This window comes from Manis pentadactyla, chromosome 14 (genome assembly GCF_030020395.1).
Source record: "Manis pentadactyla isolate mManPen7 chromosome 14, mManPen7.hap1, whole genome shotgun sequence".
Lineage (NCBI taxonomy): Eukaryota > Metazoa > Chordata > Mammalia > Pholidota > Manidae > Manis > Manis pentadactyla.
This window is the reverse complement of record NC_080032.1, coordinates 24819910-24840910: the sequence shown is the minus strand read 5'-3', so window position 1 is coordinate 24840910 and position 21001 is coordinate 24819910. Positions and strand designations below refer to the sequence as shown.

Sequence of the window (21001 nt, the reverse complement as noted above, 5' to 3'; positions counted from 1 at the left end):
GTACATGTGGTGTGGTGTACATTCTAACACTGCATAAAAAAGTTGAGGAAAGACTGTGTGGCTCATAAAGTGACCAACTGAGGCCTGGGCTTGCTGCTCAGGTATGGAGAGCAATGATACTGAAGGGGCTGCTCTCTCTGCTTCCAAAGGGCAGATAAAGAAAGGAGCAAAATGCTCTTGTTCTAAGGGAAACAGGACCAGGCAGGACAGCAACGAGAGCCCTGCTATAATTTCTCCAAAGAGAATAACTATATGAAAGAAATGGTCTTCTCACAGAAGCACAGAAACCATCCCAGCAAGAAATAAACAGCAGATCTTAGAATTACATTGACTAATTACTGGTCTTCAAGCATGAAGTTTTCCATTAACTTGTTCAAGAGAGGGTGACTCACTCTTTCCTGATGACGCTTCACCCTATACTGTTTCAGCTGCTCTTCCAGCCGTTTCCGAGCTTGAAGTCGAACCTGCTCCTCCTTCTCCAGAGACAGTGAAGCCTCTGTTGAGCCTGTGGTGGGGAAATAGCCATTTGGAAACTCATAAGCGCTAGGGCACAGAGAACAAATCAGAACAGCAGCTGGGATACTTTGCATTTAATTACCAGTATGACTTGCAAACAAAGCATGGCCATCTAGTTTGAAAGGACTATTTCCAGATAAAGAAAAACTGTGAGCCCAGGACACTGACCACAGACAGGAACTACCTGGCAGAAGACATGCTGGCCAAGCAAGCTCAGGGTCTGTGTATACGCCTCAAGGACATCGCTGCCTACAGGCAACCTCCTGGCAGAGGAGGATGTGGGCTCTTGTGTCTTGTAGCAGCAAAAGGACTGAATTTAATGTTGGCGGCAGTGCTGAGCACTCTGAGGCCCAGAGGCCCTCAGCTCTCATGGAGTCCTACCTGTGCTCTGCTGTGTGCTGTTACAGAGGAGCACAAAAAACAGCTCGATGACACTACACCAGCAAGGAGACAGGAACGCGCCTACCATGTAGTCTCCTGACATGCTTTCCTCATGCAGTTACATCTGGGCATATAATCTGACCTGTGGCTCATCTAAATCCCTGCAATCACAGGTCATGCATAGAAATGTTTTGGAAAATCAAGAGTACTCACACAAGCGGTACTCAGATGTTATTCATGAAGGAATAAAGCTGCTCACAGGGACCCACTCAGAGCACACTTTGGAGTGAAGGCCAAGCAGGTAACCCTGTGAGGTCTAGGGCCGCTTACTTCAGTTTCCTGACAGAGGCAACTCCAGTCCCAGGGTTATGCTCAAAGACAGGAGGGGAAATCATAACTTTTTGGTCAATTACAGAATTTAAAATATCTAAAATCCAAACGTTTTATTTTGGATGATAAAGGGCTAAACAGTGAGTGGGAATGAACAGTCACTGGTTTCTTTCACGTAAAGGAGACATGCTATGGAATGCGGCCAAGGGCCGAGGTGGGGTCAGCTAAGACATGATGAGAACAGATGACTGTCATCTAATCTGCCTATTTTATGGATGATACCGTCTTCAGATGTGGATTCTGAGCAGGTAAGCAGTTGCTATTTTAAATAATCCCTAAAACCGTAGTAGTCACCAAGAATGTCAGGAGGAACTCACAGTCATTACTAATTTGCTTATTCATCAATGAAAAGAACTCTAGTACGTTTCACAGGCTGAAACAGGCAGCTGTAACCCAGGGGCCTATAGACTCAAGCAGGAAGCCCAACTCAGCAAACTCAACACAGCCTCAAGGTCAGGGTGATGGGCACTCTCTAGGAGAGGCAGTTGGTGGCTGCAGGTTGCTGCCATGTGGGCATCTGGGGTCAGAGCTCACAAATCCCTCAGATCAGGACGCTAGACTTTACATGATCTATCTTGATTTAAATGTTGAGAATTAGTTTACAGAAATTTCTAAAACATACTGCAGACCTAGCAAAACAATGCCTGTGAAGAAAAAGGCAAATAATTCAAAAGAAAAATGGGCTAAACACATGAACAATTCACAGAAAAGAATGGCCAAATGGCCAACAGAAAGAGTCTCAAACCCTCTAGTCATCAGGGAAGTGCAGCTGAAAATTAAAGTAACAAAAAAGCATCACGACACACCCACAAGGCCTGTAAAAACTGAAAAGAAACACAGTCTGTGTGCTTGCTGGAGTGGGGAACCAAGGTCTCCTCAAGGGTTGCGAGGGGCATGGCAATCTGATCACACGTGATAGGCATAAAGATGCCTGCTGCTTTTGACCAAGGCTTCGCTTCTGAGATGTAACCCACAGAAGTTAAAACATGTCCTACAGACATGAGCACCGAGGCACTCACTGCAGTATTAGTCACTGTGGCAAACAGAACCACTGCAGACCCTACACCTGGCCACACAGGGCTCCTGACCAGCCTTAAGAGACTGGATGTGGGGCTGCATCAGGCGATGTGGAGCAATCTCCACATGACAATGCTAAGGGAGAAAAACATGCAATAATGTGAACAATATAATCCCATTTTAAAAAACAGTGACTAAAATATGGCTGCTTACAGAGGCCTGGGAAGGATCACAGAATGTGGCTTACCGGGAGGGAAGGGGGAAGGCAGAGGCATAAGGCAGCATGTGTGACATGATTCCAGCATGTAAAATCATACATGTCTATGCATGAACAAACAGGCATTAGGAAAAGGCCTGGGGGTTTTGAGGGCTCACAGACTGCCAGTGTGTGTTGTGTTCACCCCTGAACCCCGGGGATCAGAACAAAATAAATGTTGATTAAAATAATTAATAAAAGAAATCCTTAGCATTAAGTAGTGTCCCCCACTGAGTGCGTGCTCACTCTCCAGGGTGAAGCAAGATACACATGCACAGGCCCTTAAAATATGGACCTGGAGCACCATCATCCACACTGGACCACGAGGAAGTGTTTCTCTCTAAAACGGAGGTATGTGTTAAGTGCACAACCCACCACAGCAATGAAATAGCAAATGGCAGAGGGACCATCAGTGCTGGTCAGGGCATGTGCAGTGAGCAACAGGGACACAGGACAAAGGTGAGGAGCAGGAAGAGCCCGGCGGGAACAGATGCTTACACAGTTGCGTTTCCTGCATGGGAAGACTGAGTCTGAGAGACTGCAAAGCTTCGTTTCTAACACTGCCCTCAGCACTAGTCCCCTGAGACTTCCTTAGGTTGTCATGGAAACCAGCCACACCTGGAGAAGCATCAGGACCCACTGGACTTGTGGTGGGCCTGAGAGATGATGGAGGGTCTGGGAACTGTGGTGTCAACCCATTTGGACAGGTGTCCTCCGCGTTAGGTACATGCAGACATTCCCCTTCGCTGGAAGTTCTGTGTCCTTCGCCGCTGGAGCCTGCAAAAAAGACTGTGCTGGGCCTTAGCAGCCCCAACTGCATCCAATCATTTTTCACTCACATAGCTGACAAGAGACTCCAGAAGCATGAGCATGCCATCCTCACAACCTACACATCTGTTCACACTGAGAGGGGAGCAGCCTTGTCACTCCAAGGATGGGGGGCGGTGACACAGGACAAGTCCCTAAACCTCTTGAGGCCCAATATCCTCCTCTATGGTATGCCCTCACCTTCCACCCTGTGGTTGTAGAATTTTAGTAGTAATGTTTCCTTTTAATTTAAATGAAACCAATGAGAAATCTTATGAAAGTCTGTTTTTAAAAAATAGCAAAAAATCTTACTATGCTTATAGACAGTGACTGCAATGGGATGTGGCAGGGGACTTGGTAATATGGGTGAATATTGAAACCATGATGTTGCACATGTGAAACCTTGGTAAGATTGTATATCTATGATACCTTAATTTAAAAAAAGTCATAAAAAATAGCAAAAGAAAACAAATGTTTAAAACATAGCTGACTGTTTCTAACAAGCACTGGTAACAGCATTGCTAATCAGGGTCAGCCTCACATTTATGAAGGGCTGATTCTGAAGCCATTTCAAGCATAAGCCAATGCTTCAAAATGAGAAATGTCAGGCAAAGAGACAGACCAGCTGATGAGTACAATTATGTCAAAGCTGAGCACAGAACTGAGTCTGTGCTTCTGCTGATGAGTACCTGCAGAAAAGCCAAGTCTGGCCAGTGATAATCACATACTCATGCATCAAGTTCAGTTTCACCTGCTAACATTACAATACACAGACTTATTTATACACTCTCCGAGACCTATTTGCTTATCACAAGGTAAAGAGGAAAAAAGCCTTCCTACAATGATATGATTCTTAGACTTTTCTCTGCTCCTCACTGTGCTGGGCCAGCCAGCTGGCAGTCAAGGAACCAAGGTGGCACACCGAGGGAGGAAGGAGGGCCCAGGGATTTCCAGGGGTGGCTCTGGTAGTTTTTGAGCACAGGAATGCTCCAACCTCTCCAGGATCAGCATCACTTGGATCCCATGATGTACCAGTATGTATGTATCCAGGAGACGTCCTTCCTGCTCAAGCAAATTCAAATGGGTTCTGTCACTTGAAATGCAAGTCCCAACTAATATAGCTACTTGCTGCCATGCCTCCCTGAAAGGAAAACCTGAACACAAACAAGGGGACCAGGCCACAAGCAGACAAGACTGCTCTCACATCAAGGACCTCTTCAGCTCCACTGCTGGACGGGGAGGTCCTGTATTTTAGACACTCGTTAAACAGGTCAACACCACTTTCTGATGGGCTTAAGATCTGGGAGCATCTCTAAACCTTCCTGTTTACATGACAAAGTAATTTTTGAGCATTGTACTACATTCAGTAAGAAGGCCCAGCACACAGTTAAGACTTCACTGTTTCCAAACACAAGCCTAATTATGGATAACAAGAAATGATGCTACTGAGACAAGGACAATCCGGCCACCATCACTTCCTGACATTCCCCAGAGGTGGTGCTTCATGCACCAGCCTTTGTGACTACCCTGGAATGCTGTTAATCTCCCACTTACAAAACACAGTGAAACAGGATCCGGCTCAAGGGCTCATTGCTCTTCATGGCAGATCTAAGGGCTGTCCTTGTCTGTCCTGCTATCGAATCCTTGGTCTTGGGCCTGTGCTGCTATGGGCCTCATCTGGCATTTAAGAAGTAATAATCAGCAAAGCCATTTTAGGTGCCTGAATATTGTTTTCCAAGAACCAAAATGCTAGTCAATCAGTACATATATACACCCCGATTTTCAAGGACACACTTGCACTGTCCCTCCTGACCAGGAAAGGGCATGGAAACAGAGTTACTAATTAACTGTACTTCTGATGCATGAATAATCCATCACCTAACATGCAAATGTGACCCAATAATCATTAGATCATCACCACCCATTTCTGAGTCCCAGTTAGTAAAATTCTGGCAACCCCCAACCAAAAAGGTAGACTGTTAGGCAGGGAGTAATAATGTGTCAGGGAAGACCCACAGAAACCTCAAGGGAAAGTGATGCCATTCTGTCGTAGAGGAGCATAACTGGGCCAATGGCTCTTCTGCTTAACACACTGGTACTTGATTGAAAGTTGGCATCAACTAAGAAAGAACATTCATCTGATTACTAGAAACACACCTTGAATGAAGCGAAGTTTGTTTCTGTCTTAAACACCAGTCTTTCTCTATGATGCACGCTGACCTGCATCCTCCTGTCTAAAGGCAAATGTCAGTGGCATGCAGAGGAATAGGTGACTTACTCTGGGCTTCATTGTCCCACTGGTCAGGCAGCGCCAGTGGGTCTGGAACCTTCGGGAGGACCTCAGGGAGAGCTGAGGTACCATGGCTGGACCCATCCTCCAAAAGGCCATCCTGCATGGCCGATGCACCATCCATAGCTGGGCTGACACTCAGGGGCTCCAAGTGAACTGCTCTCAAGTTTGGGTTATGCCATCAGCAACAGCCAAGAGGTCCTGGGAGGGACAGCACTAGGCTTTCCATTGTCAGGAGATTTAAAGTCTCATAAGTGGCTTGAAATCAAACCAAGTAATATCATGATACCTGATAAGAGGGAAGAGATAGGTGTTATGAAACTTCATTTGTCAGATTTGTAGCAGTAATTCCAAGGTGAACCTTTGGCTCCCAATTTGCATCTATATATAAACGAATATTTATTCTTCATTAAATAAATAATCTTTGGATACCTATTATATCCTGGGTTTTTAGGGTAAAATGCTTAACTGGCCTCACCTCGGCCTCACTTCCTGAGGCGCTTAATATCTGTATCTGTGCTGGCCAAAGCCTGTTCTGCTGGGAGGGGGAAGCTCCAGAATCGGCACTGTAATCATCACGTGGCCCCTGAGCTGGGGGTATGGCTAGGGAGACGGAGAAACTGAGCTTTTTTAATGTGAGTGTAAACAGCCACATTCAGCCAGTGGTTTCTGTGCTGCACATGCAGGCCTAAGTGCTCACAGGGCAAGCGTGATGGTCAAAGCAGCAACTGCATGGAAGGTACTGACTGTCCAATGCATCAGGGGAACAGAGGAAGATGAGGACACACGGAAGGGCAGCCATCCATGGGGCAACAGCCAGAGAAAGCAGCTCACGGCAGATGTCAATCCCCTACCCATTTAAAGCAGGACCAGCTATCTTTCAGCCCATTCTGCAGGCTAAGCCTAAGGGAGCAAAACTGTGCCTAAAGTTTGGCAATTGGTTATCACTTTTGAAGTATACTGAGAATATGATTAACTTGTTTCCTCATCAACAGATGAGATGTGAGCCATTATTCATTCTGCAGAAATGTTGGCATCTACTTCCTTTAAAATAAGTTTCCCACTATCCTAGGGGCTGTTGTATTCCATGTTTCAGGACAAAAGCTACATGGTTTTCCTCTCCATCTTGCAAACCCCATACAGACATTTCAGATATGAGCCAAGGCAGTGGCCCTCACAAGGAGGACTGGCGCTGACTTGATCACAGAGGAAGCAGGGAGACTATTTTCCCATAATGCTCTCATCCTGTCACCTGTGGACAAACACCCACTGGGGGTTGGCACAGCCTGGTCTACCCATGCAGTGAATGACTAGTGACAGGAACGTCCCTCTGTGCAAACCCAGGAGTGTTTGGCTTGCAGCTCTTAGTAATGCACACATCCTCTCTGCTGTCTGGTACCCTAAAATGCTGTGGGTTAATAAGAGTGCTATTAAGAATATAAACAGTTGTATCTACTTCAAGGGTAAAATTAGCACCAGGTTTTACTAGAAAACTGTTGACAGGTGAGTAGCAACAATCCAGTGTAGCCAATCGGAAGCCCTGGGCGCCAGTCTGGCTCACAGCGCCTGGCTCATGTAAAGATCTGAACACTGAGACAACATCTGAATCAGAGGAATGAAGGGAGTCACTGAAGCTGGCCAAACATGATCCTGTGTACAACGAGTTCTCAAACTCATTTTTGTCTACCACAATCAGTAACTTCTTTTATCCCTGGAGAGACTCTCCAGGTTGAAGCAGACAGACAGGTTCCACACCTGTCCATGCACATCCCCCAGATCTGTGAAAACCACAGTTTCACAGGGTCCTGGCTCCAAAAGCACTGTAACACCCACCACACCTGCCTCTCAGTGACACTCACTTTTCTTGGAAAAGGCTGGTGGTAAGCCAGTCAAGGCCAGATGTGATGCTGTAGAGAATAAGTGCACAAAGCAAGGCAAGGCACATCAGCACAAGGGTGGCCGCCTTGCCAGCTCACCATTTCAAGGACAGATTACAGACGGATGTATAGGGACAAACATGGGACCCATTGTCCTGCATATGGTATGCTGCATGAGCTGGTCACCCTGCATGTCGCTTTGAAGTGTCTTTGTTTCTGCCTTATGTGCATGTTGGGGTAGCAGTGGGGTTGAAGATGTCTAAATCACCCTTGTGCTCACCACCATGACTGAAAGGGTGACAGTGATGGATACTTTTCAGGAAGAAGCAGATGTTTCTCTGCTGTGGATACCTTTTTCCCCTCAACCACCAGGCAAATTCCCATGGGTCTTTCCACATCTACCAGGAGGCACTGTATGAAGCCTTTTCTGGGCTTCAGGTAAAGCACCTGGCCCACTCCCTTCTGCTATCATGATATCCCTGTACTTGTGTGTGTGCCCTCCGTCATGCTGTAAGACCTTTGCAAGCAGAAACCACCACTCCAAGTCTGCCCCTACCCTTGAATGTCCCTACTCAGAGTGGTGCTCAATGGAAGCTACTGACTTAAATCTTTGGCTTCACTGAGTTCCACCCCTTAGTGACCAAACAAGTAGCTCCAAAACAAAATGATACAGCATTTGAATCCTTGAGCATCAATACTGCCTTATCAAATACAGAAAACTCTTAAGAATACTTGGGAGCTATAGTTCCAGTGGGGGACAAAGAATGCCCCTGGGAGTTATAAACTGGGAGAGGGGTAATGGTCACAGACCAATCAATTGTCACCTTGATGAAAAGGAAGTGCAGGACAAGACTTACCTATTAAAAATAGAACATGCCAACCAGAAAAGAGAGCTGTAGAGAAAAATGTGCTCCTGGGGCCCTGGGTGACAACACTTGAGCCTGATGCTGTCCAGGAAGAAGGAACATTGGCTGAGGTGTTTGATTCACTGAAGAAGGCACAGCAAATACAGGACAAGTGCATCAGATGGCCTGAGCCCAATGACATCACATATTCCACTTAGTTACCGCCCTTTATTTGGATTTCCTGCTAAACACAAAGCCTCTAACTCCCAAGAAGTCCAACCAGAGATGGGTGGTGTGGCCCTCCGGATTATGAGATCATGGGACTGTGACTTATTCTGGTAAGTCATGAAGATGGCTCCTGCTCACAGGCAGCTCTTTCTGAAGTTGGACAACAGACAGAATTCACTAAATGCCCAAAGAGGCCTCTGGTGAAGTGACACTTCTGTAGGCAATAAACTGGCATTCTCTATGCTCAGGTGAGTTTTACTTAGCATGACTCAATCATTCAGGGCCTCATTACCTCAGACTGCTGACAAAAACAGGACAAGGAGGAGAGTCAGGTAGCTGAGAGCATATCACAAGAAAGCTGTTATTAGCAACACGCACTCCATTTCATGATTTAGAAATAAAGGGATCCATCTTACTACAGTACCATTCTCACCACCTGTATTCTTCTGTTTCTGGATAGAAGAGACGGGGGAAGGATATCACTTGGAACTTACCAGAGTTCATAACACTAAGTTCACTTCTGTCTGACATCAAGGGACTTCACACCGAGAAACCACCAACTCAGGCACCTGTTTTCCAGCTTCACCCATACAGCAGATTACATAAGTTCATTGTATACATATTAACAGCAACTTCTACCCCACCTTATTTAAGTTGCTCCCACTGGCAATTAGAAACAACAAAGCATGGCCAAAAGCCAAACAGGATTTCCTTAAAAAGATAACTTCTAGTTAAGGCCACATTAGTAACAAAAAGTAAACACAGACCTATCTACAAAGTGAAAACGCTGACAAGCCTCATGTTGCTGTCCAGGAGCTGTGAAGAGTCAAACATCTCAGCATCAACTCCTCACTCCACCCTCAGCTCTGAGATCATAAGTCAATTTCTTACGACTCATAGCCATTTAGCTCATCAGTAAGATGATTAGAAAAAAGACCAAGATCTTACTATAGCGATGGACAGTAACTGCATTGGGGTATGGGTGGGGACTTGATAATATGGGTAAATGTAGTAACCACATTGTTTTTTCATGTGAAAACTTCGTAAGAGTGTATATCAATAATACCTTAATAAAATTTTTTTAAAAAAAGAAAAAAGCAAGATTTTTGCCAGGATTAAATGCAACAAGGCATGGGTGTGTCAACATGCTCTCAATAAATGGTAGCTATTATTATTTTATCCTCCCTTCAACTGTTGTCACAATTGATAGGGAAAGGCAACCAAAGATATTCTTACTTAAGAAAGCATACTGCTGCTCAAGGCAACTGGCCAAAAAAAAAAGAGAGGTTACTTTTACATCTGGTTAATGTCAGATGATTTTTATTTCCTTTTCTTGCCATTCAATGTACAGTGTAACTGAAAGCTATTACAGTAAAGGATTAGGTTTGCAATATTAAAGGGACAATTTAAAAACTTAATATATATAATGCATGAGTTACCAGTAAATGGCTTACAATGTCCCAGTGGTTTTCAATCACACTGACAATAAAACACAAGCCTCTGACCATAAGCTAGGAAGCTGCATACTGGCCCCACCCTAGATTGCTTCCTTGTCCCCTACCACTTTCCTTTTTCATTACACCCTTGCCATACTTTCCTATGCAAAAACACCAAACTTACTATTCTCAGAATCTTCATACTAGCTGTTCATTCTACCTGAGAACTCTTACCCCACAATTTTGCATAGGTAGCTTCTTGTCATAGAGGCCTTGGTTCAGATGTCACCTTCCACTACAGACCCACCCCAAGCACCACCCAGTTCTCTCTCAGCAGTTACTTCATTAACCATATGTATCCCTCTAGATACATCACTAGAACGTGAGCTCAGTGAGGAAAGGGACCCTGACAGGTCTTCACCCCGTATCCCAGGACCTACAATAAACAGTGCTTGTCACTCGACTATCACTCAACAAATATTTGTTGAATAAAGGCTGGGCTGTCCACTTGCTTCATACTAGTGATAATGCCGAGCCACAATCTCTCTGGAAAATATCACTGCACCGTGAACACCTCCAAGCATCCAGAATCAAGATGGAATCGAGGTGGACGGAGAGGCCAACAGCTGCACGGATTCTTTAAAGCCGGCTTCCAGATAACCACCCGACACCGTGTCACATTTGTCATCCTGACAGAACTTCTACAAAAAGACAAGAGCTGTTACTCACGCGCTGCCCGAGAGTTTAAGCGTGGGCAGCGCTCCAAGGGCGCGGTGTGTGGATATTTATGAAGCCAGGTCCGCTAACAGCTGCGCAGGCCAGCCTCCAGCCCCGCGGCTACCGACGGAGGGGAGCGGGACGGGCGTGGGGCGTCGTCGCCAAGGCGGAGACGCGGCTGGCTTCCGCGACAGCCCAGGCCCGCCGCCCGCTTCCGCCCCGCGGCCCCGCGCCCTACCGGGCAGGATACCTGGCGCGGACACCTCTCCGCGACCCTCGCTCCAGCGCTGAGAAAACCGCGGGGACCGCCGGGACAGACTGCTCTGGCGGAGACGTGGCCACGAGAGGGGAGGGGCGTTGCGCCTTGATCCCCGGGAAACAGGCTGTGCGCGCCGCCTCTGTTCCGGAAGACAGAACGTCCTCTTCTGCTGGCCAAAGGCGGCGCTCGAGCCGGGTCGGCTCCGACCGCCGGGCTGGGATCGAGCCCACTCACGAGTATCCCGAAGCAGCTTTCAGAAAGCGAGCTTGGGGTTCTTTCTCTGGTAGAAACTCAACTTCCGGACTCGAAGGACCAACTCCGACCGGAAGCTGGAGAATTGGGCTTCCGGCGGAAGTAACGCGCGGAGACTGAGGTTCGTCCCCTTGCCTCTGTCAAACTACGGGCGTGGTCACGCCACCACGCCAGGTTGGGGCGTGGCCAGGAAAGGTGCGAGGGGTCCGTGCAGCAGCGAGGAGCTCGCGGGCCCCACCCCACACCTTGAGCCGCCCGCCCTTACCTTTCAGGTGCGAATGCAACAGGGACGCCTGCTTTGGAGCTGAATCAATGCTTTACTTTTCCATAAAAATAAATACTGTCGGCAGAGAGCGTGAGGGTCAGAGGAAGGTTTTTTTCTTTCCCTATGTGTATCAAATTGTTCCAGCACTGGTTACTTGAAAAGATTGTCTTTCCTCCATTAACTTGCTTTTTGTACGTTTGTCAAAAATCAGTTGCTGCTGTGTGGGTCTGTGTTTGGGTTCTTGCTCTGTTCCGTTAGTTCCTGCATCTGTCCGGCCACCTGTCTCAATGGTAGCCCTACAGCAAGCAGTTCTGAGGGCTAAGATTCCTCCCACCTTTTCATTGATTGTTTTAGCTATTCTATTGCCACTGTCCTTCTATATAAATTTTAGAATTGTCAATAGATCAATTTGAGAATTGACATCTTTACTATGTTGTCTTTCAATCCTTGAACATGGTATGTCTCCCCATTTCTTTCACCAGCATTTTATAATTTTCAGCATACAGACCCAGTAAATGCTTTGTTTAGTTTATAACTAATTTTTCTTTGGAGTGATTATAAATGGTATTGTGCACTTCCCCCACTCTGTGTGCAGCGACCCTGGAACTAATTCTGCAGGAAGCTAAGAATCCCACCAGGCAAAGTGCTGGGACTCCTCTTGTGTCCCTGCCCCAAACATGGACTGGCACTTCCAGGGGAGTAACTGAGAACTGCTAGCACAACACCCAGGCTGCCACCAGCACAGTTCCCATTAGGGTTAAGTCTGCGTGGTCTATCTGACCTGTGGGGTTTAAGCCCTGGCCTTGCTGGCCCAGCAGCCAGTCTTTCAGATTCAACAATGGTCTTCCTTTTGCCTGAAACTGACCCTGCCCTGTCCCACATGCCTGTGGGGTGCTAGTGGTCAGGGAGGTAGTAGGAGGCTCAGGTCCTGTCAGTGATGAGATGGGGGACAAGCTTCCATCTGAACTGGTGGGGAAGCCACCTGTTCACCTACTTCTGCCTGATGGAAGCTGAGGTCTGGGAAGCTGCTTGCCATAAACAGAGAGAAGGGTCTCAGGATAGCACTGTATCCGGCGACATGTGAAGTGGGTCTACTCTGGGCTTTCTAAATCTGATCAATTACTCCTTTTGGCTTTCTCCTCCAAAGCAGAGGTTAGTTTCCTAGTGCTCAGCTGTTGGCATACATTGCAGCAAGAATCCTCATTCAGAACCCAAGCTTTTCTGGGCCTGTTTCCCGTGGGCTGCAAGGGCCCATTGGTAGAGGCCCAGCTCACACTCCACTTCCTCTCCAGGTTTGGACACTTCCTGGGGCAAAATCCACCAATGCCATCCTGCTGCTCTGATCTAGGCCTGTGATTCTGTCCCTGTTAGCTTTTCTGGGTTCTTGGTTGGGCCAGAAGTCCTGACAGACTAGCCCAATTAAGCCTCCACAAGATCTACTGCTGACTTGAGAGCTCAGACCTGCAGACGAGGAAGGGCTAGTGTGCAACCTTCAGAGGGTACACAGTAGATGGGAAGTGTAGAAGGACCTGCCCCTCTTCTGACTGGGGCACTGGGGAGCCAAGATGGACACAGGTCTAGGGACAGGCTGAGGCTGGGAATGGAGACCGGGTGAGGGGGATGTGAAGCAGGCAGTGGAGACTCAGGCTTGTTTTGGGGCTAAGCCCAGTGAGCCAAAGACAAGCACATGGGAGTCTCCCTCCGCATAAGGTGGCCAGACACCCCAAGGCAGCCTTTGCCACCAAGACACAGCAGGGCTCCAACAAAACTACGGGCTGGCTGTTGGGTGGGGTGGGGTGGAGGGGGTTCAGGGGGAGGGTGTCGAGGAATAGGAAGTCATGAAAACCTTGCATGAGTGCACACCCACCCAGCTCTGCTGTCAAGCCCAGGGAACTGCCCTGGTCCTGAAGCTCCTAAAAGCTCTGTTCTTACCCTCTACAGTCACTAGCAAGGGTGAACCTAAACTCCACCAAAGTTGGCCCATGGACCCAGCAGTTTGGCGTGGCATGGCCTTCCCCTCATGGATGGATCCAGCACAGCTCAAGTCAATGTTTTGCTGAAACCCAGGCTTAAAAAGGTGGTGTATCCTCCAAGGGACCATGTGTTTGTTCTTTCTTTTTTGGGACCTGGGTAGGTAAAGAGGAAAGGGGGTCATGAGCCAACATCCTAAGGTACAGAGGGAAGGCCTCACTCCTGCACAAAGCTGTGGCTTCAGTGCAATCTCCCTCAAGGTTGATGGATCCAAGAGACCTATACATTTTTTCAAGTGCTCAGACCTGGGCCCCAGCCTTGGGTCACATGCAGGAGGACCAGCTCAGTCAATAGCTAATGTGGCTAACCTAAGAGTGGAGCCACCAGGTGAGCTCTGATTAGAAGTAGGTAACTTAACTAGGGATGAGAAAGAGCCCATTGCAGCTAACACCTGAACAAACAGGCAGGGGAGAGAAACAGACACATCTTTATTAGAACCAGGAAGGAGGCCTTCCACAAACAGAGCACTGCTTCTCAAGAGTCTGTATCAAGAGCAAGACAACAGTCAAAATCGTATTCCTGAGAAGCAATAAGTTACAATTTTGCAAACAAACGTAACAGGTGATTTCAACAAAAGATAAAAGATTTTTTTGACAAAGAACAAAATTTCAAGTATTATTCCAGATGACATGGCAAAACCCAATGCAGGAAGGGTGGGCAAGGACTAGTGGAAGCAGAGACCCCTCATACTCTCAGTGGAAAGAGGCTGCTCCAGGCAGGCTGGAGTGCCACGAGGGCCAACCCACACCTTGGGACCTTGCAGGCAAGGGACAAAGAAGGTGGGGACAGGGACAGGTCCTGCAGCTGTGCTGGCAGAGCAGGCACCACCAGCACTTTGCTCCATGGTAGGCTTGGGGCAGCAGTGACCCAACTTTTGCTTGCCTGGGGCCATGCACTTATTGTCAGGTTGTATAGGGTTATAGGTGTATAGGTTTAGGAGTTCTGGACATCTGATTTTTTTAATGAACAGAAACATATGTTCTTTCAAATATCAAGCTATCCACAATTTTAATCAATTTGTAAATGATAAATTATATTATCTGTGCTAGTTTGTGATATTTAAATCTTATTAGAAGATAAGCACCAAAACTATTAAAATGAAAACATATAGGATGCTGCACTGTAGCTTCCCTGAAGCAGGGCACCCTACACCCCGCAGGCTATGAATGTCTGCTCCTTTCTATTTAAACAACAGAATATTCGCAAAAAACTCTCCTTTATCTGTCATGGAACTTTTCTTGAAGAGAGACGTCTGTTTTAACACAGCTGTGGGAAAGGTATGAGAGCAAACCTGCACATCATCATCTCAAGGGAAGGGGATATCTAACGGCTGTTCTTCTGGCCGAAGCTCTGTGGGCAGCCGAGCTCAGAAGAAGGGTGGGTGGGCCACCCTGGGCCTCCCAGGCTGCTAGGGGCATCTCACTGAGAGGGTCTCACCCCACCAAGAGAAAGTCACACCAGAGTGCTGGATGCAGAGACCCCCATCCCCCGCCAGTGTCCCGAGGGAGCCTCAAATGCCCTTACAACATTGGCATACAGTATTTTCTGAAACACTCCGTTTTCCATATGCTGCCTGAGCCAACTCAGTGCCTCCCAAATGCTTAGTTCTTGAACCTTGTCTGCTCACAGATATGATTGAATTTCCTACAGGGAAGAAATAATCAAATTACACAAGAGGGCAGCAGAGAAGCATTCCGATACACAAACTGAAATCGCCTACTAGAACCACGGGGGAAATCAACTGTGTGCCTTTATAGAGTGTCACAAAGAACTATTTTTAATATCATCAAAGAAACTAGCCCCCAAAAGCAGGCTTGTAGTTTCCTTTTTAAATTTTAAAATAAAAGTCAAACATTTTAGGTAATTTACTTGGAGAAGAGACTCAAAATTGCTCCTCTTCTGCATCCCACAGCACTTCAGGCTACCTTCCTCTGTGCGAAGGGCTGGGCATCCCCACGGGAAGACAAGTATGCCTTTGCTGTGCCCACCCATGTTTTAAGAAAGATGGCCAATTACTAGTGAAATCTCTGCTCATAACAAAACTGTCTCTTCCACACAGTGTTTATGTTCAAAACAAAGCAAGGTTTTTATTCTACAGAATCATCCCCTAAGGGCGCCTTTACCTGAGTCCCTACCACATCCCTTTTACTAAGGGACTCTCTCTCAATTACTGTCACCAAAACACAAATGACTAGTTGGGGATGACAGTGGCCTCAAATAGCATCAGCCCATGAGACTGATTCACGGCACCACCTCATGTATGGTTCAAAAGCAGAAGCAAGTTCACACCTCCAGGGGACGTCACACAGTAATGCAGAGGTCACCGCAGGCAGGCCTTTACAGGCCCCACAGGCACCTGCTCACAGCATCAGACAACCCAGCATGGGCCCTGGCTCAGGGAAGAAACAGCTCATTGGGCATGGCCACCGGTTCCCAAAGTACTAAACCTCAAGTGTGTTGGCTGGGAAGGGCAGGCTGTGCTCTGGAAACACGAGGTGGAGGATGGAGGGAGTGTTTGTGTGCACACTCTTGATGAATGGGATATGGAGGAGCATAATTTCCACATGGTGACACTATTTTATATGCTACATGACTTCATAGAAGCATAGTGACTAAACTAGCATATTTACAAGTAGATGGTTGACTAGCTCATGAACTTACCTTAAAAGCTGAGACATCAACTTGCACAAAACACTTAAAAAAAAAAATATTGACCTTCCTACTAGGAAACTGAGGGCTTGCCTTTCTGCATGGGGCCCACTTCAGCCCCATTCTTGCACCCCCAGACCTGCAGGTAGGCATCTCACTCACATAGCATGGTGGGCCTTCACCTGAGTGCGGCAGTTTCGGCCCCAATAGCAATCAGGACGGGATGTTACAGCCACTGGAAGAGAAAAAATTACATATGTGATATATATATATATAGATATAGATATAGATATATAGATATATAGATAGATATATATATCACATTCACACACTAAACTAAGTGAGCAACAAATAGAAATAGACAGCAATTTGTCACACTATGTAACTAGTTTCTTTGGACTGTTCCAAGATTTCAGGAAAGGAAAGAAACATATAAGTGAAAACCCAACTTAGGAAATGAGATTATTCCAGTTGTCTACAGGACATTTCTGTGCCTCTTGTATCAGAAACCCTCATCACAGCAGACAGACCCAGAGACTGAGCTAGCAGTGGTAGATAGCGGCCCTGAAATATGCATGACCCTCACGTAGCCTCTCTGATGCAGTTTTTCTCCTGGCTGATGCAGATGTCCACTAAGAACCAAAAGCAATGGCCCAAACAGAACATCTATTCACAAGGAGCACAGAAGCCAATCAAAAAGAATTGAGTTGCAGAGGTTTCCCTACCTGGCAACTCAGAAGCAGGAATGTTCTGCCGATACTGGTAGGTCAGCTCTCGGAAGCTTCGCAGGCCGCAGCAGTAACACAACACGGTGTTCCCTGTGATCCTATAATCTGGAAGGACACAGTCTCACTTGGGCATGGCCAGTCGCCAGGTAATGTCATATTTCCAGAATAGGAGAATAGACATGGCCTTGCAAACTAGTGGGAAACTAATGCATTGATCCATAAACAGGGGGCAAAAATGGGCTAGATGTCTGGAAAACAACAAAACCAATCTAGATATCAGCTTACTTCCTCATAGCAAATAATTCCACTTGGAGGAAGAAAATGCATGTGTTTTTAAAAATCCAACAAAGCACCAAAAGAAATAGTTTTTTCTTGAGCTATTTCTAGGTATGTCACGAAAACCAAATGGCAAGTGGGAAGGATCTGTAAATTTGCTTGCCTACAATTTAACTATCACAGTGGAAACACATACAACAAAGGTAAAATATTAATCAAACAGTGGAAAATGTATTTGCAATGCAAATGACAATGTGATGTGCTCTTCATTAACAAAGACACCACACAAATCCATATACCCCAAATTCAGAGAGCCTAATATAAAATAACGGCCAAGGTCACAAACAAGCAAATGATTTATGAAAAAAATCCAGGAGTATTAGGACCTTTCCAGGGTGGGCGGATATCAAAGTTGTGCATATGGGAAAGTGGGTCAGTGGTGCTGCCAAGGGGTGGGCTTTACAGGAGGCACAGGCACCACTGGAAACACACCGCCCCTCAGAGAGGATGGCATGTGCAAGGAGCTTACCCGACAGTAAGAACACTCCCCTCTGCAGAGCCACAAGACTCTCGGTCAACATGTTTTTCCACGTCAACCCCCTGGCTGCCAGGTAATTCTGTGATAGGGAGAGAAGGGCAATAGAAGAAATACCAGCTTGGAGAGAGAAACACTAAAATGACAAGAGGATAAATGTTTCATAAAAGGCCCTTGAAGGTGGATAATGCCGAAGCACAGCCAAGTTAACTGTGGTGGGCATTTGCAGAGGACAGCCAAGGGCGAGTGCCAAGTGAAGCTGTGGGGGCCTGCTCCTAGGAAACCCGGGACAGCTCATGGACCAGGATGCCCAGGACAGGAACAGAATTCCCAGGATGTCATGGTAACTTATTCACAAATTAGTGCACAAGGATTTTTGTCTGAAATGCTTCCGTGGAGCCTCAAAAACCACGCTAGCTTTAGAACCCTGAGTGTATGAGTTACCACACTCTCTCTAAAATTCTGCAAAAACATTCCTAGGATGGGGGCAGTGAGACACCTAACCTTGGCTGGAGCAACCACAGTGCAGTGACAGGCCCATGACCACATGACAAGGAAGCTGAGGGTCTGGATCTGCTGTGCCTTTGGCTGCTTGGTTACTTTTGTGCAAACCTACAAGAAAGTGCCACGTGGACTCTAACTAGAGTACAGTGGTACTGAGGAGTGTGCCACGCAGGCGAGACAGCCCACAGTCCTCTATGTATGACACTATTTGTAAACAGGGTGAAGGTAAGATTCTCCACAAAAGACCAATGCACACATTAAACACTGAAATTCTCAAAGCTGGGCTAACTTCTTGAAATGGGAAGGAAAATGGTCAGAGAGGGAGAGAGCCAGACAGAGGCCCTGGTTCTGCCCGAGGGCCAGCCCTCCCCTACCCTGGGTCCAGAAACCCTCAGCAAGGACAAGCAGGAGTCAGAGCCATGGGAGGCAATTCCTGTAGATATGTGGCATAATGGAATAAAGGAAATACCTATTTTTAGGAAGATTGGGAAAAACAGATATACATCAAAAGGATTCAGAAACTTGGTGGAGGTACTCGTCAGAAAATGCAAAAGAGTCACTAAGGCATCTGGGAAGTCATGGGTGGCCTCTGTTGACCCGTGCCTGGCCCGCAGCCTGGTACCTTCAAGACATCTGACTCGTAGTTGTTGTTGCTCAGCACACCGTCCAGACACCTGTCACCCAGGTCAAGCTCTACAGGACAGAAGGAAACAATATTACTCATTTCACAGATGTTTCACAAAAACATTATTCACCAACAATTAAGATAACTTAATTTCCTTCCTTATAGTCTAGAAAGGGTAACAGGGTCCATGATAACATACAATTTTAAGTAAAGGATGATTGAGATCACTTCCATTCCCTCCCTCCTGAAATGGACAGAACTCCCACTTGCCTCAGCACCTGGTCCGGAGCTGTGGAGTCTGAACACTGCAGCCAGACTGTGCATCTTCAGTGGTGGGGCTCCTTGTATATAAACAAACCCTCCCGACTTTAAACTCAGTATACCCCAAACTGTTTTGTTATTGCTTGGCTTAGAGCTAATGAGGACTGACACTTTTAAACAGCAAACCTATGCAGCATGTCAGGAAAAGGTAGTTAACTTATGGTGACCAGCAGTGGTCTCCCCTCATTAGGCACACAACAGGCCATGCCTCCCGATCAAACCCCACGACTGCATCAAGTGAACACAAAAGGCTGAAGAACTGGTGTTACCGCAAAATGGGGCCAAGCAGCCAAGGCAACCAGCCCGGGCACAGCCCCAGTACAGATGGCAAAAGGGCTGCAGGCAAACAGCACCTGTGGACACAGAGCACAATCACCAGTGAGGCCACTTCAGTGAGGAATACATTCAAATAACCACTAAATAAATCACAACCTCAATTTTAATGGTAATCCAAGAACTGTAAGTTAAAGCATCACATTTCATCTGTTAGAGTTAAAAGTGGCATGTTATAGAACTACTGTGGCCCTGATATGGGGTCGGATATCAGATGTGGACAGCAGAAAGAGAACCACTCACTATTGGAAATGGTTTATAACGGGGCGGCGTTATCGATAGGTGGGAAAAGATGGGACTACTCAATATGGTCATGTAGGAACAACTGATTATGCAGATGAAAAAACAACTGCATCCTCATTTCACTCAAAAGTCAACAACACTCCGAGTCCTCAGCAGAAAGGACACAAAGGAGGCCCTGTGGTGGAGAGGTTGCCCGGCAGACATCACACACACACTGTTACTCACACTGTTGGGGGGCAATGCGGGGGTCCTGCTCACGCTCTGCCCTCCGGTCGGGCATGGGCTGGAAGCAGCAGGTACATATGGCGTGGCTTCCTTGCAGGGCGCACATGTAACCCTGAGCTGAAGAACAGACAGGATGTTCAGGCCAACAATGTAGGGACATCAGCAGAAGGAGTGGATCAGACCCATACCTAGAAGGCAGCCAGAAAGCACGCATGCAGAGGACAGACCTATGAGAAACCCAGAGAGAACTCAGACCTATTCTCAACAGCCAAATGACAGACCACCATCTAAATGAAGGAGGTGAAGTAGACCAAATATAACCAAAGTTATCTTTGACTCAGTGGTTGTAGCAATATTTCAAAGATCACATGAAGGTTTTCTACCATTTCCTATAAAGGCAGCTCAGGCCATAAACACACACAAAAAAAACAGTAAAGCAAGTTCTACACTTAATCTCTGTCTCTCCTTCAAATAAATAAGTGACAACCCCAGCAGGCAAGACCAGCTGATCCCTCCCAGGAGCCATGTACATGGAGCTCAGCCCCAGCACTCACTGGCCACACAGGAGGCTCCATCTGCGCTTGCTCACCAGCCACAAACCCCGTCCCAGTGGGGACTCTGCATTCTGCAGATGGTGGAGCCTGCCTGGCCAAGAGCAGAGTCAGGAGGTCTATCCCTGTCCCCAGGGGCTGTATGAAGCCACAACACAGTGTCAAGGCAGATGGTTAAGAATGTGGCTCTGGGTCAGGGGCCCTATGACAGGCTCAGTCTAACAGTGGTTCAGAGGCTGGTCCCTTGTGGGGCCATGAACCACAGAACAGCCATTGCTAAAAAACACTGATTCCCCATGTCTACTTTCCCTTTCCTGATGACGCGTGGGGACTCCCCCACTGGAAAGAGACAACACACTCCCCCACTGGAAAGAGACAACACACAAGCTCCAGGTGGCTCTGGTAACAAGACCTGCTGCTGCCAAGAGGCCAGTCTCTCTCTGG

The 21001-nt window shown here is 47.0% G+C and overlaps 2 protein-coding genes across 5 annotated transcripts in view; both read right to left on the bottom strand.

The window, feature by feature from the left end:
* GOLGA3 (golgin A3) overlaps window positions 1-11242 on the bottom strand; it is a 41080-nt gene extending 29838 nt beyond the window's left edge. The window contains exons 1-4 of the mRNA XM_036921929.2: window positions 11011-11242; window positions 5646-5946; window positions 3059-3349; window positions 393-505 (exon numbers count right to left, since the gene is read on the bottom strand). Of these exons, the coding sequence (XP_036777824.2) occupies window positions 393-505; window positions 3059-3349; window positions 5646-5781 (540 nt within the window). The 5' untranslated portion in view covers window positions 5782-5946; window positions 11011-11242. The remainder of the gene's footprint in view (window positions 1-392; window positions 506-3058; window positions 3350-5645; window positions 5947-11010) is intronic.
* A 2735-nt stretch (window positions 11243-13977) lies between these two features.
* CHFR (checkpoint with forkhead and ring finger domains) overlaps window positions 13978-21001 on the bottom strand; it is a 29439-nt gene continuing 22415 nt past the window's right edge. For 3 of the 4 annotated variants that reach the window (XM_036921939.2, XM_036921941.2, XM_036921940.2), the window contains 7 exons: window positions 20007-20123; window positions 19475-19558; window positions 18882-18952; window positions 17750-17837; window positions 16942-17049; window positions 16379-16451; window positions 13978-15211 (listed from right to left, as the gene is read on the bottom strand). In XM_036921939.2, coding sequence (XP_036777834.2) covers window positions 15169-15211; window positions 16379-16451; window positions 16942-17049; window positions 17750-17837; window positions 18882-18952; window positions 19475-19558; window positions 20007-20123 — 584 coding nt within the window. In that variant the 3' untranslated portion in view covers window positions 13978-15168. Of the gene's footprint in view, window positions 15212-16378; window positions 16452-16941; window positions 17137-17749; window positions 17838-18881; window positions 18953-19474; window positions 19559-20006; window positions 20124-21001 lie in introns of those variants that run through there. The other variant, XM_057491300.1, reaches the window with a different exon arrangement.